Source organism: Rattus norvegicus, chromosome 12 (genome assembly GCF_021556685.1).
Source record: "Rattus norvegicus strain SHRSP/BbbUtx chromosome 12, alternate assembly SHRSP_T2T, whole genome shotgun sequence".
Classification (NCBI taxonomy): Eukaryota; Metazoa; Chordata; class Mammalia; order Rodentia; family Muridae; genus Rattus; species Rattus norvegicus.
In genome coordinates, this window is record NC_141545.1 from 14,152,436 (window position 1) to 14,178,726 (window position 26,291).

At 45.0% G+C, this 26,291-nt stretch overlaps 2 protein-coding genes and 1 pseudogene across 31 annotated transcripts in view; 1 reads left to right on the forward strand and 2 right to left on the reverse strand.

Annotated features, from left to right (window-relative positions):
- Pan3 (poly(A) specific ribonuclease subunit PAN3) overlaps positions 1–2,520 on the reverse strand; it is a 117,173-nt gene extending 114,653 nt beyond the window's left edge. For 13 of the 17 annotated variants that reach the window (XR_015634063.1, XR_015634062.1, XR_015634064.1 and 10 more), the window contains exon 1: positions 1,716–2,520. Coding sequence is in view for 13 of the 17 variants with exons in the window: in XM_087578725.1 (XP_087434851.1) it covers positions 1,716–2,133 (418 nt within the window). In the remaining 4 variants the exon portion in view is untranslated. 17 annotated transcript variants of the gene reach the window in all.
- Positions 2,316–17,884, forward strand: LOC134481260 (uncharacterized). Of its 14 annotated transcripts, none has more exons than XR_015634607.1 (5): positions 2,572–2,719; positions 3,195–3,420; positions 10,816–10,864; positions 12,182–12,302; positions 13,210–15,687. XR_015634607.1 is itself a non-coding variant. In XM_087579643.1 (5 exons), the coding sequence occupies exons 2-5, from the start codon at positions 3,302–3,304 to the stop codon at positions 13,227–13,229; spliced, it is 273 nt and encodes a 90-aa protein (XP_087435769.1). In that variant the 5' UTR covers positions 2,572–2,719; positions 3,195–3,301; the 3' UTR covers positions 13,230–15,687. The 14 variants fall into 14 exon arrangements, 3 of the variants coding, with proteins under 3 accessions (XP_087435767.1, XP_087435768.1, XP_087435769.1); XR_015634611.1 differs by having other exon boundaries at positions 14,228–15,687; XR_015634610.1 differs by having other exon boundaries at positions 12,189–12,302.
- Positions 17,885–22,336: 4,452 nt separating this feature from the next.
- Positions 22,337–23,830, reverse strand: Rpl18a-ps2 (ribosomal protein L18A, pseudogene 2; annotated as a pseudogene).
- Positions 23,831–26,291: the final 2,461 nt, after the last annotated feature.

Sequence of the window (26,291 nt, forward strand, 5' to 3'; positions counted from 1 at the left end):
TAGCTGAGTGGGTCAGAGAGACAGTAGGCAAGCTTCCTCCTTGGTCTCTGCTTCCGTTGCTGCCCCAGGTTCATACTTTGAGCTTGTGCACGGTCTCCCTCAATAATGAACTCCTAACATAATGAGCCCTTACTCCTCCTCAAGCTGCTTTTGGTTATGGGGTTTTAAAACAGCAACAAAAAGCAAACTTGGACAGATACTGCTCTTTTCCAATCCTTACCAACCAAACATTATCCTTAAATTAACTGGAGGCACAGCTTCATTTCATAAAATTTACCTTGAATAAAATCTCCACTGGGCATGGTGGCTCATGAGGCTGAGGCAGGGGGATCTCCAACATGTGAGCTACAGAGAGAAACCCTGTCTGGAGAAAAAAAAAAAAGAAACAGGGAAGAGGAGAGGGACAAAGACAACACTTGCTTGTCCAGCCAGAGTAAAGTACCTACTGCCAAGCCTCACCACTTGATCTCCAGCTCTAGGACCCACACTGTAGGAGGAAAATGACTCCCCAAAACTGTCCTATGACCCCTACATCCATGCTATGTGGGAGCACTCTGACAATCATACAATCACACAATCTCTCTCTCTCTCACACACACACACACTCTCAAGGCAAATGTAATTTTTAAAAAATTAACGGCTACACCCCACCAATAAAATAACTTTTTTATAAAGCATCTAAATTTATTTCCATTTAAACTTTGGGAAACAGAGACAAAAAAAAAATCATCCCAGTAAATAGTAAACCACTTTATCAGGTTGTTTAGTGTTAAAGACAGATTGTTCTGACGTCCCAGTTAACCTAACTATCAAGTTATTACAAGACCTAAAACTAGAGCAAATCAGGCACCTAATTCTAATGTTCAAATCATTTACAGTAATAGCAAACTCCACGTAACTAAAAAGCTATGTACGTACACAGCCCTAAATTATTCTCAAGAAAGTCTACGGAGTATGAGACGCTCTTCAGGCACAGTGCTGAGAAACTTCACTCAATATGTCATGGGAAAGACATGACAGATCCCTGCACACCCAAGTCACTTATAGCTTTCCAGAAAACTTCCAGAGCGCAAATCTTGGGAAATTCCCAGTTTAAGCTCTCTATTAAACCTTTGCTCACTTTATAAAAATAAAAAAGCAGATCTTCATACACCTCTCCTCAGGGCACTCCGACCCCTCACCCCGGACATCCTTTAGAAGGCGTTCCCAGCCCGGAAAACCTTCTACAAAACCTTTTTCGCGTCCCTTTCAGCAAAGCCAATGTGCCTTAAGCCCGCCCCTCACCTCCCGCCTCTTACCCACATACACACCCACTGGCGAACCTCAACATTAGGCAGACCGCACTCTACACAGGCACGCAACGACACATGTGCTCGCAAACCCTGCCCCTTTCCACATATACACACACACCCGGAAACGATACCCCCTTCCTTACACTCGGCAGCCCATCCCCCCTCCTCTCCGCACTCACTCCCAGCGCCCCACCCCACCCCAATCACCAGGACCATCCACCCACGCTCCTGGGGAACCCGCCTCCCCTAGCTCCAGGGCTTGCCCTGAGCGGCGGAGAGAGGAAACCGGAAGAAGGAAGGAGGGCGGCTACGCAGGGCCTAGGCCTCTCCCGCAGCCCAGAGGTGAGGGGAAGCGGCAGGCTCAGGCCTCTAGCCCGCGCCCGGCCAGCCCGTACCGCACCACCCCGCCCGGGCCTCACTCACTCGCCACCCGCGGTCCATCGAGTCCGCCGCCCGCTGTCGCCGCCCCCGGGACGCCCAGCTCCGGCTTCTTGGGCCCCGCGGGCGGCCCCGCTCCCCCGCCCGGGAGCGCTCCGGGAGGAAAGCCGGCCCCCGACGCGGCCGCCAGCGCCAGCGGGACGCTGTTGCTATGGAGGCCGAGCCCCGGAGCCGCGCCGGAGGCCGGGTCCTCGTGCAGGAACTGACACTCCTCTCCGTAGAAGCACGTCTTGTCCTTGGCGTAGTAGCGGCAGTACTTGAGCTTCACGCCCGCAGCCGGCCCGCCGGGGACGCCCCCGACGCCCGACGAGGCCGCGACCGCGACCGCCACGGCCGCCGCCAGCGAGGAGGACGACGGGGAGGCGGCGGCCGAGGGGGGCGGAAGGCCGCCGCCACTGTTCATGGCCACGCCGCAGCCGCGTCCCCCGCCGCCGCCACCATAGACGAGGGCGGGAAGGAGCCGCCGCCGGAGCCGGATGGAAGCCGGGCGGGCGGGTTGGGCCCGCTGAGGGAGCCGGAGCCGCCCGGGGAGGGGGAGGGGCGGGCGGCGAGTAGGGATTCTCCCTCTCCCTCTCCGCTGTCCTTAAAGGGGCCGCGCGGGACGCCGCGGTGGGCGCGTGGCCGGGGCTGCAGGAGACCCTGAGGCGGCGGCGACCGGAAGCTGGGGGGTAAGGCACGGCGGAGGGAGCCGGTTTGTTTTTAAACTCTGCCTCCGCTCGTCGTCTCGCGCTCCGGTTCCTCCGAGTTGTTTATTCCATTTTCCTCTTCCTGAGACGGTCGCCGCCTCTGCGCGTGCGCGCGCGGCGCGGGGGCTTATGGGTAAAGGCCTGGCCGGGGCGGCAGGCGTGGCCCCCCGGGGGCGTCCGCGAGCTGACCAGAGGCAGTTGGTCCTGCCTGGGCCCTCCGTGGCCTTCCCAGGTTGTCACGGGTCCGATGCTGAAGCTCTCACGAGACAGGATACCCCTCTTCGAGTCTCCTCCTTGAACCAGGTGGTTGTCAGCTTGGAAGCGAAAACACAAAATGACAGTCCGTCACTTGTCCTTTGAGGGGGACGCGGCCCAACCTCGCTCCCTGCAGAGCAGTTTTTGGTTCCGTGTGTCACATTTCCTCTCCTTTTCCCTTTGCCCCACAGCCTCTCTATCTTTTTTTTTTTTTTTAAATCCTCCCCCTCGAAGGTGATGGAACGGCCAGATACCCTTAGTTTCTGGGCTCTTTGTCAAAAAATGGAGCCAGAACCGTTGATGTCAACAAACCCCCGCTTAGAGCAGCACCTGTTTCCTCTGCTTTGATGGCCCTCGAATTTTTTCTAAACAGGCGCCACCTGGGACAGTGCTACCTAGGCTGCATGGGAAGACCCAATTCCAAAAGTGCTAGAATGTTTTCCTAGTCTGCATTCGAAATTCACTTTTTTTTTTAAAGTTTTCCCCTCATTGATTTCCAATTTGCTCCATTTTTTTTAAAAAGGGGGAGCGGCATTAAGACAATTGAAGAACCGAAGTGAAGCAAAAGATTGGTTTTAAGGTTTTAGAAATCTTCTCTGCGAGATTTCTCTTAAAAGACAAATCCCTGTTATGAAAAGGACGGTGTGGGCAGTATTTAAGGAATTGTGGCGACCTGACGAAGTCACGGAAGAATATAAAAAGTACCACACTGCAGAAGGGGTGAGATGCACGTTGTAGATCCTAGTCTGGTAAGCCTAGTGATGTTGCCTAGGTAAATTCTAAGCCGGTATCTTTGTGTGAACGCAGTTTTCAGTCACTTAAATATCCAACAAGTATTTGTTAATGTCCATTACATGTTCCAGGAACTGGAAAGGAGCTAGGGATGCAAAAGTGAACAAGATGCAGTTATACCTGAGTTCAGAGGGCTTCTTTATCCTCTGGACAGTGAGACATAAGGTGGGAATTAGTGTCTAATGCTGGATTTAAAGATGTTGGGCTCCTAGGAAAAACTGATAGGCCAGCTGGAGATTTAGGCATCCTTGAATTCAGCCCTGCCTTTGAAACCTGGTTGCTTCTCTATTCCTCCTTTGTACATTTGAGATAAAAGAGTGAGTGAACTGATCATATAAATGTCCTGTGTTTGGGAAGAATCAGTAGGGTTTAGCAATTGCTTTCTATTGCTACTAGGTGTGTAGAGAAAGAAAGAGCATTGTAGACAAAGCAGACAGCTTGTGAAAGAGGCCTCAAGGTGAATCGGGTTAGAGTGTTAGGAGTATGGTGATAGCACACAGATGAGTAGAGTTCTCAGAAGTGCTTTTCAGTCAGTATTAAGAGATTGGACTCTCCTGAAGGGCAATTAGAAAATAGCACAAGTTTTCAAAGTGCTAGGTGGCACGTTCCCAATTCCTTTAAGAAGAGAAAAGATCCCCATAGGAACCCTGAAAAGCAAGGCAAATTGTCCCTGAGCAGGGGAAGGCCTGAAATTGCCCAAAGTTTATTCATTCCAATCCAGGGTGTACCTAGTGACAACGTGTGTGCTCTCTGTATTGCGTGCTTCATTGTTGTTAAATAATCGTGCTTATCTTAAAGACCTGAGCTGGGAGGAGGTGTTTGCAGTGACACAATCAGGGCTTGATAAACTGCTACATTCAGCATATTGTTCAGACTGATCTTAAATAAGAATCAACAGTGCATTACATACCAAGCAAAATCTGTGCTAGGCGCTGACGTATGAGACCTGGCCTGAGGATGGTTCAGGAAAAATACTGGCCTTGCAATTTGAAGAACTGAGTTCCATTCTGAGAACCCAAGTAAAAAAGGCTAGGTGTGGTGGGTGTGCTCCTAACACTAATCCTGGGAAGGCAGAGACAGAAGAGTCAGTTCCCTGTGCTACCTGGCCAGCCAGTCTAGCCTAATTGGTAATAGCCCCAGGCTAGTGAGAACCCTATCTCAAAAAAGTTGGACAGCCTTTCCAAGGATGACGCTTGAATTTGTCCTCAGACTATCATGTGTACCCTGCACCCACATGCACATACACACACATTAACATGCACACACATTCATAAAAAAGTATGTAGATAGAAAATTTAAGATGTATAAGATTGAGCCTCGGAAGTTAGCAGGTTGTCATTAGAAGTAGCAATATTAAAGTTTGTCATCCCTCAGTACTAATTTAATATAATTAAACTCTTCTGAACAAATTAGAGAAAAGTAGACTGAGATACTCAGGCAGCTTCAATAGTCTCAGATTAGTCGTAATCAAATGTTGATACAGTTAGCCCTGGAGGTCCTTGAATATGCAAAGGGTGTCAAGAATGATACATTACCAAATACCCTCTCCTTCACTTATGAATCAGAATTAAGTTGGAGGAATGGGAGTACTTTAACATACCACAGATGGCATACTCCCCCCACATCTTAAAAGAAAATTAGCTATAATTTCCTTATCTTATAAAATTAGCAGTTTAAAATACTACTGTTCTTCTTAACAGAAAAACATCAAGGTCGCTCTCCTAAGTTGTATATTCTACTGTGCTTATTGCAGTACTCAGGACAGCCAACAAAGAAAGTTGCCAATAACCTGAAATGTAAACACAATAATGAAATCAGTAGCGGAGTACACACTTGGAATATTACACAGTTATAAAAAATAGCCATGGAAACTTGCATTTATGATGCTCTGTGAATATTAAACATGATACAACATTATATATGTTTTATAAATGATGTTTTTTAAAAAATAACAGAATAAGGATTAGAGTAATTGCTTCCAAACATTAGCCATAATTTTAGTAAGATGATAAAGTACAATGGATTTTTGCCTATTTCTCTTGCTTTTCTTTGTGTGGTCAACATGTATTCTATAATAGGAAAATAAGCATTAAGATTTATTGTAATTTTTTTTTAATTTGAGAGAGACAGACAAACAGGGTCTGTCTGGCCTGGAACTCACTGTGTAAAACTTGATTCTCAGAGGCCAGTCTGCTTCTGCCTTCAAGATGCTAGGATTAAAGAAAGGTATACACCACACTCCCCACCAAGACTTGTACTTTAATCTTTGAATTCTGAGAAGTAGATATGTTGTATTCATTAAGTTATTCTCTGTTCTAGGTTCCAAATAAATTAATTAAAAACAGTTGAACACTTGTTGGCCATTGCTTTCCACATTTTCACTGTATTTTGTCAAAGACTGGTTCAACAGAATGTTAATTTGTACAAACTTTTTTTTTTTGCTAACATTGGGAAGGCTTGAGAAATAGTCTTTTTCAGAACCTTGACTGTGTTGACATTAACACTGAAGTAGGACATACTACCACATGTGCCAGGTTTCCAACTGACACTTCCTGCCAGCTTGTGTGAGGTTAGTGCTGCCAGACTGTGCTCCCAGTGTTATGGATTTTAAAATGCATTCACAATCTGCTTTGCCTTCTACCAAATGCTTTCACAGAACAAAAACTAAAGCTTCTCCCCTTAACAATTCCTCAGGACCTGGTTACTCCCTCTAAATGTCTTCTTTCTTCTTGTTTTTGTCTTAAGTATATAAGTCATTTTTTTTTTTTTTAGATTTATTTTTTTTCTTTTTTTTTTCGGAGCTGGGGACCGAACCCAGGTCCTTGCGCTTGCTAGGCAAGCGCTCTACCACTGAGCTAAATCCCCAACCCCCTATTTATTTTTTATATATGTCACTGTCACTGTCTTCAGACACCCCAGAAGAGGGCATCAGATCCCATTACAGATGGTTGTGAGCCACCATGTGGTTGCTGGGAATTGAACTCGGGACCTTTGGAAGAGCAGTCAGTGCTCTTAACCGCTGAGCCATCTCTCCAGCCCCATAAAAGTCATTTTTAAGACATCAGTCCCTTCCTATGAACGTTTTGTAATGGAGCAGTCAGATTGGGTTGCTTTGGAAGATAGCTTGATATCATACGTAGTTGTGATCTATAGAATACCTGTACCCTATATCATTTGTGCTGTCTATGCTACAAAACACTTTCTGGAAGAGGCAGCTGTCTGAACACTGATTGGATTCAAGGTCTTACCCATACTAAGCCTGTTTCTCCTGAGCTATCCTTTTGTGTTCTAGAAAAACACTTATTCCCAAAGATAGACATAATAACTTTTAAATGAAGAATTGTTTATAATGTCCCAGTTTGCTTTTTGGTCTTTTGGCTTTTTTGGTTGATCGGTCGGTGGGTCGGTTGGTTGGTTGGTTGGTTAACACAGGGTTTCTCTACTCTAGTAATGTGTTTCTAATAATGTAGCTCTAGTTGTTCTGGAACTCACTCTGATCACTCCTGGCTGGCCTTGAACTTCTGGGAAAGGCCTGTGCCTCCCTGATTGCTGGGATTAGACTGCACTACCACCACCCGATCCTAGGTTCTTTCTATTGCAGCAACACCACGACCAAAGCCAGACGGGGAAGAAAGTTAATGTCAGTTTACAAGTTACAACCCATGTTCGGGAAGTCAGGGCAGAAACTGAAGCTGAGGCCTTGGAGAAACCCTGCTCACTGTCTTGCTTCCCCTAACTGCCTCTGCCTGTTTTCTTTTGCCACTCAAGACCACCAGCCTGGGAGTGGCACTATGACAGTGAATTAGGCCCTCCCCACAGGGCAGTCTAATGGAAACAATTCCTCAATTGCGGTCCCTTTCTCCCTTTCACACATTAGATTAGATTAGATTAGATTTCACAAGCCTGGAGAGAATGCCTACCTAAAAGAGTTGTTTGGAGGATTGAGTAAGGAGAGGGAGCAGTCTTTCTGCCAGATGCAGAAACAGCTGTCTTCCTTTGCAAAGTTTTCCAACCACCTGATCATACAGTGGTGCTTCCCTGACAGCTTTGTATTTTCTTCAGCTGTAGCATCCGATCTGAGTCCCTCTGTTTGTGTAATGATGGCTTGGGCGCTTACTGTGTGGCGCCTCATGTTCCGTTGGTCCCTCCCAACAGTCCTGCGAAATGAAGATACTATTTTGTATGTAACCCTGGAAATCTAAGTTTGGAGGGTCTGTGAGCTTCTGTCACCTGATCCAAAACAAAGCACCATCTTAGGGCTGCTGTTGCTGTGAAGAGACACCAGGGCCACAGCAACTCTTCCGAGGGACGTTTACTTGGGGCTGGCCTGCACTTCAGAGGTTGAGTCCATCAGCATCCTGGTAGGAAGCACAGGCAGACTTGGTGCTGGAGAGGAGCTGAAAGTTCTACATCTATATCAACAGGGACAAGAGAGACAATGGACCTGACTTGTGCATCTGAAACCTCAAAGTCCACCTCTAGTGACACTTCCTCCAACAAGGCCAACACCTCCTAATAGTGCCACTCCCCATGAGCCCATGGAGTCCATTCTCTCTCTTTTTTTAAGATTTATTTTATAGCACTTGCCTAGCAAGCGCAAGGGCCTGGGTTCGGTCCTCAGCTCAAAAAAAAAAAAAAAAAAAATTTATGTATGTGAGTACACTGTCGCTTTCTTCAGACACATCAGAAGAGGGCATCGGATCCCATTACAGATGACTGTGAGCCACCAGGTAGCTGCTGGGAATTGAACTCAGGACCTCTGGAAGGGCAGTCAGTGCTCTTAACGGCTGAGCTATCACTCCAGCCCTATGAGACCATTTTCTTTCAGAATGACACAAGCACTTAGGTTTAAACCTAGGTCAGGAAACCTCATCCTCAGCTTTTTCTGATGAGGCAGTCAACTTGGGATTTAGGTCTTTTCAGTTTGGGGATTTTTTTGTTTGTTTTTTTTAACATTTAGTTGTGTGTGTATGTATGCACATACAATCAGGCTCTTGTGGAGGTCAGAAAACAGCTTACTGAAATAGGTCTATGTTTCTTTCCCTGGTATTCTCTGTTCATTTATCACTCCAATGTAGTGTGCTTCTTCAACTTACTGGGTCATGGTCAATCTTGTTTTTTTTTTTTTTTTCTTTTTTCTTTTTTTCAGAGCTGGGGACCGAACCCAGGGCCTTGCGCTTGCTAGGCAAGCGCTCTACCGCTGAGCTAAATCCCCAGCCCCAATCTTGTTTTAAAACTCTTTTGTGTGACCTAGAAGCAAAACCTTCCTATTTGTAGCAGTTACACATATTGAAAGTTATCATATTGAAAGAATTTGTGTATGTTTTTACTAGCATATATTGTACATTATATCGAGGTTTTGTACGACAATCATATCCCACGATCTTCCATTATTCTACTCCCATTGATCCTTTCTTCTTTCCAACCCCCACCCCCGCCCTTATATTGTGATGTCTGATTTGGCAGTTGATTGGTTTGGGACCCAGTGAGCTTAATTAGGAGCTCAGATGAGGATTGTTTACAGGAGCATGAGCACCTTTCCAGTGGCTACTCCACTAATGTCACTGATGCCCCTGATGCCACTCCCTGTTGCTGGTCTGCTATCTGCAGACATCTCTGGCCTGGCCCATGGGAGGGTTCAAGTGAAGGTGAAAGGGCTTGAGCAGGGAGGGGGAAGTCTCCCTGCAGCTGCTGCTGTGGCTGCTCTGGTGCTGCTGCCCTGGCAGCTGCTGTTGCTCCCAGATGCTGAACTCCTAGATGGGGAGCTGACTGGGAGGGCTGGCTAGCGAGGGACCTAGGAGTGAGTGAGCAGAGTGCAGGGGAGCTTCTGGTGGTGAAAGCCTCAGGAAAGTTCTCTTCCCAGGCAGTGTTACAGCTGTTATGACAGATGCTGTCAGATGATGGAGTAATTCTCACACACCTTTTATTCCTTCTGAATAGGACCTTATATACAGTTTCGGAGTGGGTTGGATCTGACAGCAGGTGCTTCCTATCGACTTGGCCTGACATGCCTCATGTACATGAGGAGGGACATATGGGTGCTGCTCCTATGTGACCGATGGCCACAATTCTCTCCTGAGGCTGGGGGTGGGGGGGGTAGTGGGGCAGTGGCTATATGACAGGGTCCTGGATTCAGGAGCAGGTGAAGCTCTGACCATCCCTTCTGGATCCCCAGGGCTTCAAGCCCTAGTTTGACTTTACCAGGCTTTCCACTTCCCCCCACCTTGTGCCATCCACCATTTAGCTATGTAGGGCCCCATGAGCACCTCTGCATACCATGACTGGGTGTTGACAGGCCGGATCAAATATAGGTGATCTGAGTTCCAAGAATACAACAGCTAGGGCATACCTAGCTAGAAGTCAGCACTCCACACCATGACCTTCAGAGACACATCCTTTTCTAGCTTTCCCTTTCTGTCCCTTCTGCAGTATTGGATGGGGTGATAAAGATAACAGGTGTAAGCCCCTACACTGCCGTAAAGTTCTGTATTGCCCACTGTCTTAGGGTTTTACTGCTGTGAACATTTAACAAGGGACTGGCTTACAGGCTCAGAGGTTCAGTCCATTATCATCAAGGTAGGAACATGGCAGCATCCAGGCAGGCCTGGTGCAGGAGGAGCTGAGAGGTCTACATCTTCATCTGAAGGCTGCTAGAAGGCTGGCTTCCATGGAGCTAAGATGAGAGTTTTAAAGCCCACGCCCACAATGACACACCCACTCCAACAAAGCCACACCTAAGTGCTACTCCTTGGGCCAAGCATATTCAAATAGCACACCCACCACAAAGAGCATTTTTTTTTTTTAACCAAAGTTGACAAAGCACTAGTTTGTAGGTATAAATGTAGTTGTTTAGAAGGCAGTTGATGGGCATATCATATCCATTTGGCAACACATCAGTGGCTTCCCCATTGGGACCTGTGATTTTCCCAGCCATGGGCTTTTGACCAGAGTACAGTATCACACAGGAATTGCCTCTTGTGGAGCAGACTTCAAATCCAGTCAGAAAACAGTGGGTTGCTCCCCATAATAGACTTGCACAGCTAGGCACAGCTCTGGCTGGTCTGCAGTGTTTGCACCCAGATTTCACAGCTGAGTGAGGCTGTTGCATTGTTTCTCTCCCTGCAGCCTGCTTCGTACCTACTGGCACTGCAAAGGTGAGCCAGGAGAGGGGAAGCCTCCAGCTCAATCCCACCTCAGCTTCTGTGTGTCTGGCAAACAGAGCATATGGTGTGAGCAGCAGCCTTCTAGCTCTGGTGGACAACCAACAGCCGTTGGTTATAGTGCACCCTATAAAAGAATGTATGGATTTTTCGAAAGATTATTTCTAACTCTGTGTATGTCTGTTTGTACAGGTGTCCACTGAAGCCAGAGGGATCAGATCCCCAAGAACTGGAGCAATAGGTAAACTACCAGATGTGGGTGGTGGGACCTGAATCCAGGCCTTCTGCAAGACACTGTGTGCTTTACCACTGAGCGGCTCCTGAACCCACATACAGTGTTTTTCATTACAGTGGGCTTAGACTAGAAAATAATGTCAACAATCAAACTTTAAAAGAAAATAGGGAGTCTGGAGAGATGACCCAGCAGTTAAAAGCACTGGCTGCTTCCTCACAGAACCCATTCAGTTCCCAGCATGTGCAGGACAACTCACAGGTATCTGTAACTAGGATCCAACACCTCTCTCTGGCCTCACAAATGATGTACAAACATACACAGTCAAAACATTCATACACAGAAAATATTTTTATAAATAAATGAATAAAAGTAGAGCTGGAAATTAAACTGTGGTAAAAGCTTACATAGCGTGCTCAAGGTGGCGTGTTGGATTTCTAGCAGCAAAAATTATGAAAAAATAATCTTTGTTAAAGAGTCCAGCACTGAGGAGGCAGAGGCAGGTTGATGTCTGAATTTGAGGCCAGCCTGGTCTACAGACAGTTCCAGGCCAGCCAGAGCTACACAGTGAGACACTGTCTCAAAAACAAAGCAAATCAATTTCTCTGCTGGACACACCTTTAAATCACCAAAGAGGCTAAGAAAAAAATAAAATTAGAAAATATTTTAAATAGGTAATTTAAAATACATGTTCACTCTTATGACATGTATTAAAGACAAAAAGAAAAATAACTTTAAATGTATAGATTACAAATGGGACTAAAAAGGGTAATGACATAAAGGAAGGAAGATAATATTAATATACAGAATCAACAGTCAAAAAAACACTGAGTCAATAGAGCGCATTGGTTGAAAGAAATCTAACAGAATGAATGGATCTTGAGCAAGGAATAGTGGCTCCTGTCTGACATCCAGCACCTAGGAGTTTAATAAAGAAGGAGCTCTCATTTGAGGTTAGCCTAGACTATCCAGTGAGTTTCTAGTCTACCCCTGGTATACAACGGAAGGGTGTTTTAACATACGGTTTAGCTGTAAATGCAAAAGTCAATGACTACAGATCCTAATAAGCACATGGAAGAGGAGTGTATCCGGGACGTCAGCACAGTGGAAAAGGAGTGTATCCAGGGATGTAAGCATTACGGTGGGAAGTCAGTGCCAAGCCACACATTCACAGCATGAGGGAGTTCCGATAGTCTCAGGAAAACACTTCATGACGTTTAATGCCCATGCTTGTCTAAGGAAAAAGTATAAGCTAGGGGCTGGAGAGATGGCTCAGCAGTTAGAACTGCTGCTGCTCTTGCAGAGAACCTGCATTAATGTTCTCAGCCCCCAGGTCAAGCCGCTCACAACTCTAAAAGCAGCTGCAGGGGATCCGAGGCTCTTCCGGCTTCCAGGGACACCGCCACACATGGTGTGCTCCCACGCAGCGACACGCATGCATACATAGGTAAGAAGGAATCTTAAAAAATCAATAAACTACAAGTTGAGTCATACTTAACACAAGTTATATTAGACACTTCCAAGACCTGGTGTATGTGCTGCTGAAATGTTGAAAACCTTTAATCTGAAATCAGGACATGGGAATTGCCTGCAATTTATACTGGAAGCACTGACAGGAATAAAGGGAAGGATTGAAAGAAAGGAAAGAAGAAAGAAAAGAGGGAGGGAAGAAAGAAAGGAAGATCTGCAGATTAGGAGGCCTGATGGTATACCTATAATTTCAGCTACTCCACAGGCCAAGGCAAGAGCCTCATAAATTCAAATCCATCCTCAGCAACTTAGGAAGACTCTGTCTCAGAATTTGAACTGTGTGTGTCTAAAGAAGTATACATTAGTCCTAGTATATTAGTTCATTATAGCCAATATTAGGAAAAAGGCTGTATCAGATTGGTCAGAGAAACAACCTGTAGAATGAATATATATGAAAAGGATTGCTCAGATTTGCTTACATGGTTTGGTCTGGGTAGTTCAGTACTGGCTACCTTAACACTCTAGAGGCTGAGAGCCTGTGTCTGATCTGTCCACAAAACTGGGTGCCTCAGCAGCCTGCTACTGAAGTCCTGAAGGGCTCCTGGAAAGCCATGGTCTTCAGTCCGTGTCAGATAACTGACAAGGCTACATTCTGAGGTCAGCAAACAATGGCAGTGGTACCTGCAAAGTAAATTAATTCGACAGCATGACCAGAAGACAACCAGAAGGCAAGCAGGTAAAAAGTAGACACTTCCCCTACAACCTCCTTCCATTTGGCTACTACCAGAAGCTGCTTCCCATATTTAAGACAGGTCTTCCAAAGTCACATCACGTGATCAGTCTCTTAGAGGTGTGCCTAATGGTTTATCTCTTATTGATTACAGATCCAGTCAAGTTTGGATGACCAACATTAACCATGAAAAATACTAATACTCATGAAGTATAAAATGTATAAAGAATCGTGTCATAAATTCATCTGTAGAATACTCTGTGCCAGCAATTGTTGCTATATGAGCAACACAGATGAATCTCGTGAACATGATGATAAAGAAACTAGGACAAAGAGTCCATCTTGCAATATGCTGTTTGCATACAAGTGGAGATGAGCAAAACTGATCTATAATATTAGAAGTTAGCTGCCTTTAGAAAGAGTGGGGAGGGCATTTAGAAGAGACTATGAGGAACTGGGGTATTCACAATGTTTTCTTTAAAATATGTCTGTTTTGTGATTATTTGCTGACCAATACATACCTGGTTTGGTCATTTTTATATGACATACCACACCACAAAATCCTTCACAAAGTTACTAAGAAATAAAAAGTAACAAGAAAGTAACAAAATCAGAATTAGGACAGTATTGTGACAGTGCATATAGAAGACATTAAAAGTTCTAGGTGCCAGATGTTGTGATGTGTGTCTTCATCCCACACTCCAGAGATTGGGGAAGGAAAGAAGCAGTGGTGAGAGGATTGGGAAGGAAGGAAGGAAGGAAGGAAGGAAGGAAGGAGGAGAGAGGGAAGGAAAGGATAGGATGGAAGAAAAAAAGAGAGAAGAAAAGGAAAGAAAGAAGGGAAAGGGGGGCTGGAGAGATGGCTCAGAGGTTAAGAGCACTGACTGCTCTTCCAGAGGTCCTGAGTTCAAATCCCAGCAACCACATGGTGGCTCACAACCATCTGTAATGGGATCTGATGCCCTCTTCTGGCCTGCACGTGTACATGCAGATGCAACGCTGTATACTTAATAAATAAATCTTTTTAAAAAGGAAAAAAGAAGAAAATTACCACTTTAATTCTAAGTGTTATGTTATCTATCATGTGTTCTACTTTGCTTTCTGTTGCTGTAATAAGCACCATTACCAAAAGCAACTTGGGGAGGAAGAATTGTTTTATATTCTACTTCCAGGTCACAATCCATCCTGTGAGAAGTTAAGACAGGAACACAAGGAGCAGAGGAGGAAACATGGAGGAAAACTGCTTACAGGCTTGCTCCTCGCCTCTGCTCAGTCAGCTTTCTTATATAATCCAGAAGGCTCTGCGTAGGAATGGAACCACCCACAGTGGACTGAGTCTGCCTATATCAATTAGCAAACAAGAAAATACCCTTACAGGCCAGTCTAACCAAGGAAGTCCCCTAATTGAGACTGGCTCAGATAATTCGGGTGCTGCTGAGTCCACAGCAGAAGCTAACTAGATCACGTGTTCCTTTTACTGTGAAACCAATCCACAGACCTGCTTTACCTTGAAAAACTGAAGTTTGGTGTTTATTAAACAAATATCTACATGGCTAGATTGTGTTCCCCACCTCAGGGCTGCTCAAGATTGCAATGCATGCAGATACATATTGCTTTTACCCATTCCTCAAGGCACATTTGGCTCGCTACCACCTTCTGGCCGTTAGAAAAGGTGCTAAGAACATGGGTATGAACACATCTCTCTGGTATGTAGTGTGTGTTCTTAGAAAACTTAGGAGCCACATTATGGCAGTACACTGTGCAGAAGTTGCCACATTTCTCCCTCCAGCAGTTACACCTGGTTCCAGTCTCACCAACCCCTCCTACACATGCTTTCTGAGGCTTTGAGAGAAGCCTCCCTAACAGGTGTGGAAGTTGAGGGTGAAGGTATTTTTTTAAAGAATTTTATTTACAGTGCTACAACAGAGACTATGGAACTCTAAAGGAGATTCTTAGTAACATTTAAAAGCCCAAAAGTGGCTTAACAGGTTGACAGTGCAGTCAGAATGAGAGCTGTAGAGTAAGTGAAAACATGAGTTTGAAACGTAGCTTTAAAAATGTTCACCTGAACCATTTAACTTGATATCTGGTGTGATTGAATTTGATTTTATTTTACAAGTCTCACACTGTAGTCCAGGCTGGTCTCAGACGCACTGTCCTGAATACGTCAATCCTCTTGTTTCAACGTGAGTGTTCACATTAGAGCCACCTTGCCTCATTATGAATTAGAACATTTTTTCATGTATCCCAGGCTAGCCTCTCACTTGTTGTATAGCTGAGGAAGACCTTGAAGTTTTGATTGTCCTTCCCTGGCCTCCCAAGTACTGGAAAGATAGGCAATTTTTAAAAAGGTTTGTTTATTTCTTTATTCATGTATGTATATAGGAGGAACTTTTTTTTTTAAAATTTAGTTCCATTTATAAATTTTTCCTTTTATTTCCTGAGCTATTTGGAGTTCTATTTACAAGATTGCTGCTTGGATCTACAGCTTAGCGAGTTTCCCATTTTGCTCTAATACTTTAAAAATGTAAGATTTTTTAAATGTCATCATTATGTGATTTAATTAAGTTGTGGAATTGTAATAAGCACAGCTGTCATGAGGAGTTTTAGAGAAATAAAACCATGAACTGCATGCCCTGGGCATCTGCTGTCCCTGTGTTTAACGCCTGTCAGTGAGATGAGTCGGTTAGAGCTTCTAATGTAGTACTCTACTCTGTACTTCCCTGAGAAGCTGGGAAATGAGCAAACTGGCTAGCGAGACAGCCTTCCCATAGAGCTGATCATAGGTTTGCCTGAGCAATCTTGCCTCGGTGAATAAGGTAAGGAGAAACAGGAAGGTCCTCGGCACCAACCTCAGCCCTTCACGTGCATATGCACGCACACTTTTTTAAAATAGTATTTTGCTATTTTCTGGTTGTTATGTCTAAATACCTGACCAGAAGTGATTTTGGTTGCTAGGGTTCTATGGCTTACAGTTTAAGAAGGGCTGTGTCATGGCAGGGAAAGGATAACACAGGAAGGATTGTGAGGCAGCTAGCCACGTTTATCAGCAGTCAGGAAGCAGAGAACAGGACATGGGACCAGGCTATAAGACCTCAAAGTCATTCCCAGGGAGCCACTTTGTCCAGCCAGGCTGCACCTCCAAGAGTAGTAACATCCCAAAGCAGCGCCACCAGCTGGAGGCAGAGTCGAAACACACGAGTCTAGCCGTGTTTTAATTCATTTGAGTTGACTTATGAAAGAGAGTCAGAGTATCTAGTGCCCTTGTCTAAGTGCACTAACAAACACCCTGTTTTCCCACCTCCATTTGTTGATGTTTGCTTTTATCCAACATCTGTTTGGGGCGGGTTTTGTCAAGAATCGGAGAGCCGGGGCTGTATATGTCTTATTTCAGGGACATTCTGTTCCAATCATACATATGTTTGTTTTATGCATAAACCAGGCTAGTTTTGTTAGAGTGGTTCTGTAGTGTGTATGAAATCAGGTATTTGATTCCTTTAGAGTTGTTCTTTCTGCTGTTTGACTATTTGGAGTCCATGTAAATTTTAGGATTTTTTTTCTAGTTTTGTGAAGAATGTTGTTGGTATTTTGATGGCATTGTCATTTAATCTGTAGATTGTGAATTGCAAATATGACCATGTTAAATACAGTCATTCCATCTGATCCATGAACAAAGTAGGCATGTCCATCTTCTTTTTTTTTTTTTTTTTTTTTTTTTCTTTTTTCTTTTTTCTTTTTTTCGGAGCTGGGGACCGAACCCAGGGCCTTGCACTTGTTAGGCAAGCGCTCTACCACTGAGCTAAATCCCCAACCCCGCATGTCCATCTTCTAATGTTGTCCTTAATTTCTCTCTTTAGTCTTCAGTGCTAAGTTTCATCTCTTTGATTAAGTTGTCGTTGTTACCCCGTGTAACCCTAGTCGGCCAGGACCTCTGTTTGTAGATCCGGCTGGCCTCAAACTCACAGAGATCCCCTGCCTCTTCCTCCCCAGCACTGGGATTAAAGGCATGAGGGAGGTCCCACCAAAGGCTTTTTGTTGAGTTTGTTCCTAAGTGTTTTCTTTTGGTTTCATTAGTGATTGAACCCAGGGCCTTGTGCGTAGTGGACAACTGCTTTACCCCTGAGCTATACCTGTATGTTTGGCTTATGAGTGGGCTTCTTTTCCTGATCTGTTTCTCCATAAACTCATTACTGGTTGTGAAAAGAAGTTTAATACTGCTACTTTGACAGACTTATCACCTCTACAGTGTTTTGGCAGAGTCCGTAGGGTCTGCTAGGTATAGAGTCGTGCCATCTGCAACAGGGGTGGCTTGGCTGACTCCTCCCTTTGCTCTCTGTGCCTCTATTGTGTTCTTGTGCCTAATTTGTTTTGGCTAAAATTTGAATCCCTAACCGAGCCTCGGGGGAAGTGAAGGACCCTAGGGGCTTTGCCAGCCTTATACCCACCCACCTCGGGGCAAGGCTAGGCCAGGTTCCAGCTTCCTGCCTCAGGGCAAGGCTAGACCTTGTTCCATTCTCCACCCACAGTTCTTGGGAGGAGCAGGGACATTCTTGAAAAACCACAGAATGTACTACTGACAGTCACCTGACCCTCTGGTCCCAGATAGAGTTTGAATGCCTGTCGTATGCTTGCTAGCCAATGGATTCAAAGGTCAATATGCTTAGCCAATAAGTTCAAACTGTAACCTTGCTGGTGTAACCTGTACCCCTAAAAAGTATAAAACTTGCTTGTTATAGCCATTCCGGGTCTCCTTCTAGTCACTCGTGAGAGGCTGATTGGAGGTCGACCCCAACATGCCAGAAAAATAAACCTCTTGTGTTTGCATTGAACTCCATTCTTGTGTCTCGCTTTTGGGGGGGAGGGGTGTCTCCCGGTAGTTAAGACTCAATTCTAGCCTTACACACGAATCTTTGATCCCAGCACTCAGGAGGGAGGCAGAGGCTGGTGGAGCTCTGTGAACTCAAGGCCAGCTGGGTCTACATATCAACCTCCAGTTCAGCTGGAGATGCACAGTGAGGCCCCTGATTAAAATGAAAACACAGAACGATGTATTTCCTTGTTGTTTTTTTCTTCAGAATCTTTGTCTCTTTGCTGAATGTCTCCTGTATGCCCTGTATTGTCTTCCTTAACCCAGTCAGTCATTCATTTGCTGGGATTCACTGAGTTTTCAGCACCATGCTTTGCTAGCCTCTCTGCAGTACTGTGTCCACTCCAGTGTCCTTGGGATCCATTTCTAGAGAGCTGTGGGCCTTTGGAGAGGCCCCATTACCTTCTTTTTTATATTTCTATGTTAAGTTAGATCTCTGTATCTGTTGGGTGATATCTCTTTTGCTATTATGTGAGGGCTTGGTCTCCATGATACACTTTTGGCTATCAGCTTGTGTACTAGAAATTTAAATTCCAGTTAGATTCTGCAGTAGTCCCTATGTTGCTTCTTTGTCCGTAATAGGTGCACTGTGATTCCGTGTCTTATTGCCGGAGAGAACTATTTCCAGAGTGGAGCTTTCCTGGTATTGTTAGGCAGGCAGGGCATACACAAGCAAAGTGTAAGGATGCATCCTCTGTGGTGGCGCCTCAGACTGTGCACAGCTGCATGGTGACAAGAAATGCCAAGGCCCCCCCAGGTGCAGCCCAGAGCAGTAGGTTACTCTCCTGCTGATGTTGTGATGGTGAATGGCCAGAAGCAGAGCCTCGTGTTTCCCTCAGCCACAACCGGGCTAGGCTGGGTTATCAGCTGGGACCTTTTAAAGGTTCCTTTCTTGACTGGTTTGCTCTCATTGTTTTGTTAAGTTTCTTTGTTACATTGTGTGTATGTGTGTGTGTGTCTGTGTGTGTCTGTGTGTGTCTGTGTGTGTCTGTCTGTCTGCATGCATGTCTGTCTGTCTGCATGTCTGTCTGTCTGCATGTCTGTATGCGTGTGTGTGCATACACAGAGGTCGAAGAACAACATGCAGCAGAAGTTGATTCTGTCCTTCTACTGTGTGGGCTCCTAAGATTGGACTCAGATCATCAGCCTTGGTGGCACGGCAGTCCAAGCCCTCTCTTGAGACCTTTTGCATTTTTGAAATATGGCTTCATGGGGCTGGAGAGATGGCTGAGCGGTTAAGAGCACTGACTCCTTTTCCAGAGGTCCTGAGTTCAATTCCCAGGAACCACATGGATGGCTCACAACCATCTGTAATGGGATCTGATGCCCTCTGCTGGTGTGTCTAAAGACAGAGACAGTGTATATACATATACATCAATAAATAAATCTTTTTTTAAAAAAAAAAAAAGAAATGAATTCAACCAATCACTTAGTTCTAAAAGCACAGATCCAAACACAAAACTACAAGTAGCATGAAAAACGGGGCAGCATAGCTTCTTCAAAAATCATTAACCCGGGCTGGGGATTTAGCTCAGTGGTAGAGCGCTTACCTAGGAAGCGCAAGGCCCTGGGTTCGGTCCCCAGCTCCGAAAAAAAGAACCAAAAAAAAAAAAAAAAAAAAATCATTAACCCATCAGGAATGAGAACTAGTGGAAATCTGAGAGAATTTAACAGAATGCTTATAAGTATGTTCAAAGAAAATAAACTCTGAAACAAATCTCAAGAGAATATAAATGATCAATTAAGTAAAATAAGGAAGACGACAGAAACCCAAGAAATTAAAAATACTGATGAAAAACCAAGCCCAGACTCTGCAAATGAAAAACAAAAATCAAAATGTGTCATAGAAGAAACTGGAAAACCCTAATAAAGTGTATCAAGAAGAGGAGAGAATGTCTGGGTTTCAAGACAAGGTACAGGAGGAACTGGAACATTCCAGCAAGAACAAACTTTCCAAAATAACAACCAACGATAAGGCTTTAAGTATGTTTGGAATGCCGTGAAACAGCTGAAATTAAGAATCATGGGATAGGGGCTGGGGATTTAGCTCAGTGGTAGAGCGCTTGCCTAGGAAGCGCAAGGCCCTGGGTTCGGTCCCCAGCTCCGAAAAAAAGAACCAAAAAAAAAAAAAAAAAAGAGAATCATGGGATAGGGACTGGAGAGATGGCTCAGTGGTTTAAGAGCACTGACTGCTCTCCCAGAGGTCCTGAGTTCAAATCCCAACAACCCCATGGTAGCTCACAACCATCTGTAATGGGATCTGATGCCCTCTTCTGGTGTGTCTGAAGACAGCTACAGCTACAGTGTACTCATGTGCATAAAATTAATAAAATCTTTTAAAAGAAAGAGTCAGGGTTGGGGATTTAGCTCAGTGGTAGAGCGCTTGCCTAGCAACCGCAAGGCCCTGGGTTTGGTCCCCAGCTCCGAAAAAAGAAAAAAAGAAAAGAAAAGAAAGAGTCATGGGATAGGGCTGGAGAAATAGGTCAGTGGTTAAGAGCACTAGTTACTCTTTCAAAGGACTCAAGTTCATTTCCCAGCACCTACAAAGCAGCTCACAGTAGTTTGTTCCAGGGTATCTGATACACTCTTTTGGGCTCCATGAACACCAAGCACACACATAACATACAGACAAACATGCAGGCAAAACCCTATACACATAAAAACAAACCATTAAAACAGAGAAGGCAATGCTCTCAATTTAAAAAAAGTGAGCATAAAAGAAGTGAAAACTTCATTCTTAAGGCACAGAAAATATTTCAAGTGAAATCATATCCAAAATTTCCTGAAGTTAGAAAAAGAGACAGCCACCAGGCAGTGATGGTGGATGCCTTTAATTCCAGCACTCAGCCGGCAGAGGCCAGGCGGATCTCTGTGAGTTACAGGTCAGCCTGGTCTACATAGTGAGTTCCAAGACAGTCAGGGCTATATAGAGAAACCCTGTCTTGAAAAGGCAAGAGAAGGGCTGGAGCACTGACTGCTCTTAACCACTGAGCCATCTCTGCTCTTAAGACGTCTTCCAGAGGTCCTGAGTTCAAATCCCAGCAACCACATGGTGGGTCACAACCATCCGTAATGAGATCTGATGCCCCCTTCTGGTGTGCCTGAAGATAGCTACTATATATATATATATATATATATATATATATATATATATAAAATAAATAGATCTATAAAAAAGAAGGGGTTGGGGATTTAGCTCAGTGGCAAGTGCAAGGCGCCCTGGGTTCGGTCCCCAGCGCCGGAAAAAAAAAAAAAAAAGAAAGAAAAAAAAAAGGAAAGAAAAGGCAAGAGAAGAGCTGGATTCCAGCAACCACATGTTGGCTCACAACCATCTGTAATGGGATTCAATGCCCTCTTCTGGTGTGTCTGAACACAGCTACATTACATTAATTACAGTGTGTAATATAAATAAGGTGTAATATAATAAGTGTGTAATAAATAGGGCATGTCCTTATTGGAGTGGGCATGACCTTGTTGGAGGAATTAAGTCACTGTGGGGGCGGGCTTTAAGGTCCTATTACATTACATTAAATAATTTTTTTAAAAAAAGGAGGGGTTGGGAATTTAGCTCAGTGTTAGAGCGCTTGCCTAGCAAGCGCAAGGCCCTGGGTTCGGTCCTCAGCTCTGAAAAAAAAAGGAGAGAGAGGGAGAGGGGCATTTGGAACATCACACTGAACTATAAAAGAACTTCCTCTTGTCAAATTATAATTAGACCACTAAATATAAAGAACAAACAAGTGTATTGAAAATAGCCAGAGAAAAGCACCAAGTCGCATCAGAATAACAGAAGATGAAACTTTAAAAGGACAGATGTTCTGAGAGATAACTGCCAACCTAGATTATTATACCCTGCTATCTGTCATAATCGAAGAAAGGAAAACTTGCCATGATTGAAAACATGCATGTCCTCTAAGCCAGTGGTTTTTGACCTTCCTAAGGCTGTGACCCTTTAATATCCTCATGTTGTGGTGACCCCCAACCATAACACTATTCTTTTTGCTGATTCATAGCTGTATTTGCTACTGTCTTGGGTCGTAGTACAAATACTAGATATGCAGAATATCTGATTTGTGACCCTGTGAATGGATCTTTCGACCCCAAAGTGGTCTCAATGCACATGTTGAGAACAGTTTCTAAGCCCACTCTATGGACGATACTTGAAAGAATTCTTTGGTTCGAAGAAAGATAAACACGACCCCGGAGGCCACAGGTAAAAAATAAACCACTCTTTAATAATAACAACTAAGCTAGGAAGCGCAAGGCCCTGGGTTCGGTCCCCAGCTCCGAAAAAAAGAACCAAAAAAAAAAATAATAATAATAATAACAACTAAGCAATGAAGAAACAAGAAAGCAAATACCACAAAATCAGTGAGCCTGGAAATAGAAAACAGCCACAATCCTGACAATCCAAATGTCAGGAGCCTCGGAGCAAGCGACAGTCCAGGGAGACAGCTGAAGAGAATGAGAAGACGGTGTGCTGGCCAGTGGAAAGGACCAGACTGCGAGAGGCTCGCCGAGACCTGAAAGTTGGAGGCTGGGAACAGACCTCGACAACTGATGATCCCAGAGTCTGAGAGTCTAGGATCAGCTTCTAAAGCCACTCATCTGCCCTTCATCACTCCTGAGTCAGAGGAATTCTGACCTCCTTAGTTATAGCCCATCCGCAAGAGGGGAGTTGAAAAAATGGAGGCAGACCCAGGAGGAGGAGGAGATTCCCAGGGCACATAAGTGACAACACCCAGCTAGGACACTACCTACCCAGGGATAGAGGGTGTGGTGGTTTGGATATGCCTGGCCCATGGAAAGTGGCACTATTAGGAGGTGTGTCCTTATTGGAGTGGGCGTGGCCTTGTTGGAGGAATTAAGTCACTGTGGGGGCGGGCTTTGAGGTCCTATTCTCAAGTTCTGCCCAGTGCGGAGGAGACCTTCCTCTTGGCTGCCCGGGGAAGAGACCCTCCTTCTGCCTGTGGATCAGGATGTATAACTCTCCGCTCCTTTTCCAGCACCATGAGTACCGGAATCCTACCATGCTTTCTGCTTTGATGATAATGAACCTGAACCTGGAAGCTAGCACCAATGAAATGTTTGCCTTTATAAGAGTTGCAGGGGTCGGGGTTGGGGATTTAGCTCAGTGGTAGAGCGCTTGCCTAGGAAGCGCAAGGCCCCGGATTCGGTCCCCAGCTCCGAAAAAAAGAACCAAAAAAAAAAAAAAAGAGTTGCAGGGGTCACGGTGTCTCTCCACAGCAACGGAAACCTTAACTAAGACTGAGAGAGCATATCCACTCTCAGAACTTAAACTCAGCCTCTTAGATTTGACAGTATGCGCCTTGGCATACTGAGCCAACTCAACAGCCATCTCACAAGCTACTCTATTACAGCAACCTCTCCCTCTCCATCGTTTCGGTTTTTTGTTTTGGGTGTTGGGGCTCTTGGCAGTGAAGCATGGCTTCTGCTGGCCGCAACATGTGGTGGGGCAATGGGAATTTGATCCTGGAGTCATGGAACTGCTTGACCGGCCGGCGGTGCTTGCCATCTGCAATCTCCTCCACCTTCACATTCTGGATGGAGTGTGTGGGGCACCGTGTCCCGCACCCATGTCGCGGTAGCACTGTGTGACCACGCCAGTGGCGGTCAGGTCCCAGTACTCTCGGTCCATGTTGTGTGTGCCACTGCGGGAGTCGTAGCACAACCAGATGCCAAAGTTCTTCACACGCAGGGGTGACTTCTCAAACACCTGCCCATGGTATACAATCTCCCCGATGACGTCTTCAGCTGCGACACAGAGTACCAGAAGCGGGACTTGACCACCGCATGGTTGGATGCAAAGGTTCACATTTGGTACAGTGGCAGTGTGTGGCATTTTGGGGTGTGGCAAGCAGCGCCCCACCACATTGTACTCCTGAAGCATGCTCGACCATGGCACTGCATTCTTGTTCGCTGCCATTCACAAAAGGCTCCCTCTCTATCTTGAAGCCTCAAGCTCCCTTTTTTTTTTTTTTTTTTTCAAGACAGAATTTCTCTGTGTAGCCTTAGCTGTTCTGGAACTCACCCTGTAGCCCAGGCTGGCCTCGAACTCAGAGATTCACCTGCCTCTGCCTCCCAAGTGCTGGTATTAAAGGTGTGTGCCACCACCACCTGGCTCCTCCCTTTATATTATTACTTTTAAAATATTATATTGTTTTTATTTTCTTTTAAAAGATTTATTTACTATATGTGAGTACACTGTAGCTGTCTTCAGACACACCAGAAGAGGGCATCGGATCCTATGACAGAGCCACCATGTGGTTGCTGGGATTTGAACTCAGGACCTTTGGTTTTTTGGGTTTTTTTTTTTTTTTTCTGGAGCTGGGGACGGAACTCAGGGCGTTGCGCTTTCTAGGCAAGCGCTCTACCACTGAGCCAAATCCCCAACCCCACTCAGGACCTTTGGAATAGCAGTCAGTGCTCTTAACCGCTGAGCCATCTCTCCAGCCCCCTTGTTTTTATTTTCTTATACATGCCCATCTAACTTTGGCCACACGTTTCTTTATTCTTAAGCAGTCTTTTCATAAATGTATTTTGTGTATATGTTTTGCTTCCATTATGTATTTTTGTATATTGTGTACATACAGAACCCGAAAGGGGTGTTGGGTCTCCGTCAACTAGAGTTACAGGGCATTGTGAGCTACAGCGTGGGTCCTGGGAATCTCACTCCTCGTATGAAGAGCAGCAAGTGCTCCTAACCACTGAGCCATCTCTCTACCCCTCCCCCACGGGCAATTTCTTTTCTTCTTTGTCCCCATTACTTCCCATTTTCTCTTTTCTACTCCCTTAGTAATATTTTCACTTCATCTTACGTGTTTTGTTGTTTTTGTTTTGTTTTGGAACCAGAGAGATGAAATTTGACATTAATACTCAGCTAGGTTTTTAGACTTTAAAGAATGTTTGGAACAATTTGGCTGCAAATATTTACTTTTTCTTGTGTTCTTGAGACAGTCTTACCGTTTACCCGCAGGCCAGTCACTATGTAGACCAAACTGGCTGCTTAGAGATTCACCTATCTGGATGCCCCTGCCTCTGGACCGCCAGGAGTAAAGGTGTGCGTCATCCCATCCAACCCCAAACACCTACCTTTTCAACTCTTAAGTCTTATGAAACCAAATAGGCCTCAAATATTTATAGTAGAAATGTAGCATCCAGACTGAAATGTTAGATTTCTGGTTTTAAAAAAAACAAACCATAAATCACATTCAAAAAGGAAAGGTTCATCTGGTTCATGGTTTCAAATGTTTCACTCTGTGGTTGCTTAGTAACACCCTAGGGCAGCCAGGAGGTAAAAAGAGTCACAAGGGACTGACTTCCAATATGGCCTTCCAGGGTACATGCCCAGTGACTGTCTCTACCAGACTCCACCTTCTAAAGACCCTGCCACCTCCCAATAGCACCATTACCTGGGACCAGGCCTTTGTAGCACATGAGGCAAACTGCAACATTACGGGTGAAAATAATTGTTTATTGATAAAGGACTTTAGTAAATTAACATTGCTACTCATATTCAGAGCATTTCTGGTTTTTCCTTTGTTTTAGCTTGTGTTTGTTTTGTTTTGTTTTGAGACAAGGTTTTGCTATATAGCCCGAGCTGATCTTGCAGCAATCCTCCTGCCTTAGCCTCTGGAATGCTGGAATTACAGGCGTTGGCCACCATTCCCTGCTTCCTTCCTTCATAGACTGTAATGGCTTCCGGTTTTGACTAAAGCTCCATCCATGTCTTTCTTAATTCTTGAGTATATGGATTGAGGAAAGAAGCTATGAAGTTATTAATTGCTGCTTAGCAGATCACCCCAAATGTTAGTAGTCTGAAACAACAACCTTTTTTTTTTTTCTTTTTTTTTTTGGTTCTTTTTTTTTTTCGGAGCTGGGGACCGAACCCAGGGCCTTGCGGTTGCTAGGCAAGCGCTCTACCACTGAGCTAAATCCCCAACCACACAGTCTTTTTTTTCAAGAATTCTTTTTTTTTTTTCCCCCAGGAGCTGAGGACCGAACCCAGGGCTTTGCGCTCGCTAGGCAAGCGCTCTACCACTGAGCTAAATCCCCAACCCCCTGAGCATAGTCTTAAGACCCCTCTAACTCAGGGTCTCCTGCAGATGCAGCCATTTTAAGCTTAACCTGCAGAATCAACTAAACTCAGATGTGTGCATCTCAAAGTCCAGATGTCTCCACGGGAAGTTTGCAGTCTGTGGGAGAGCGGTGGGGCAGAGTGTGTGTCTTTGTAATCTTGGAAATGACACCCCACTGCTTTGCCGTGTTCTCTGTGTTAGGAGTGAATCTTTAGGTCCAGCCTGTGTTCTGAGGACAGTATCACACAAGGTGTGCCAACCAGCAGGCAAAGA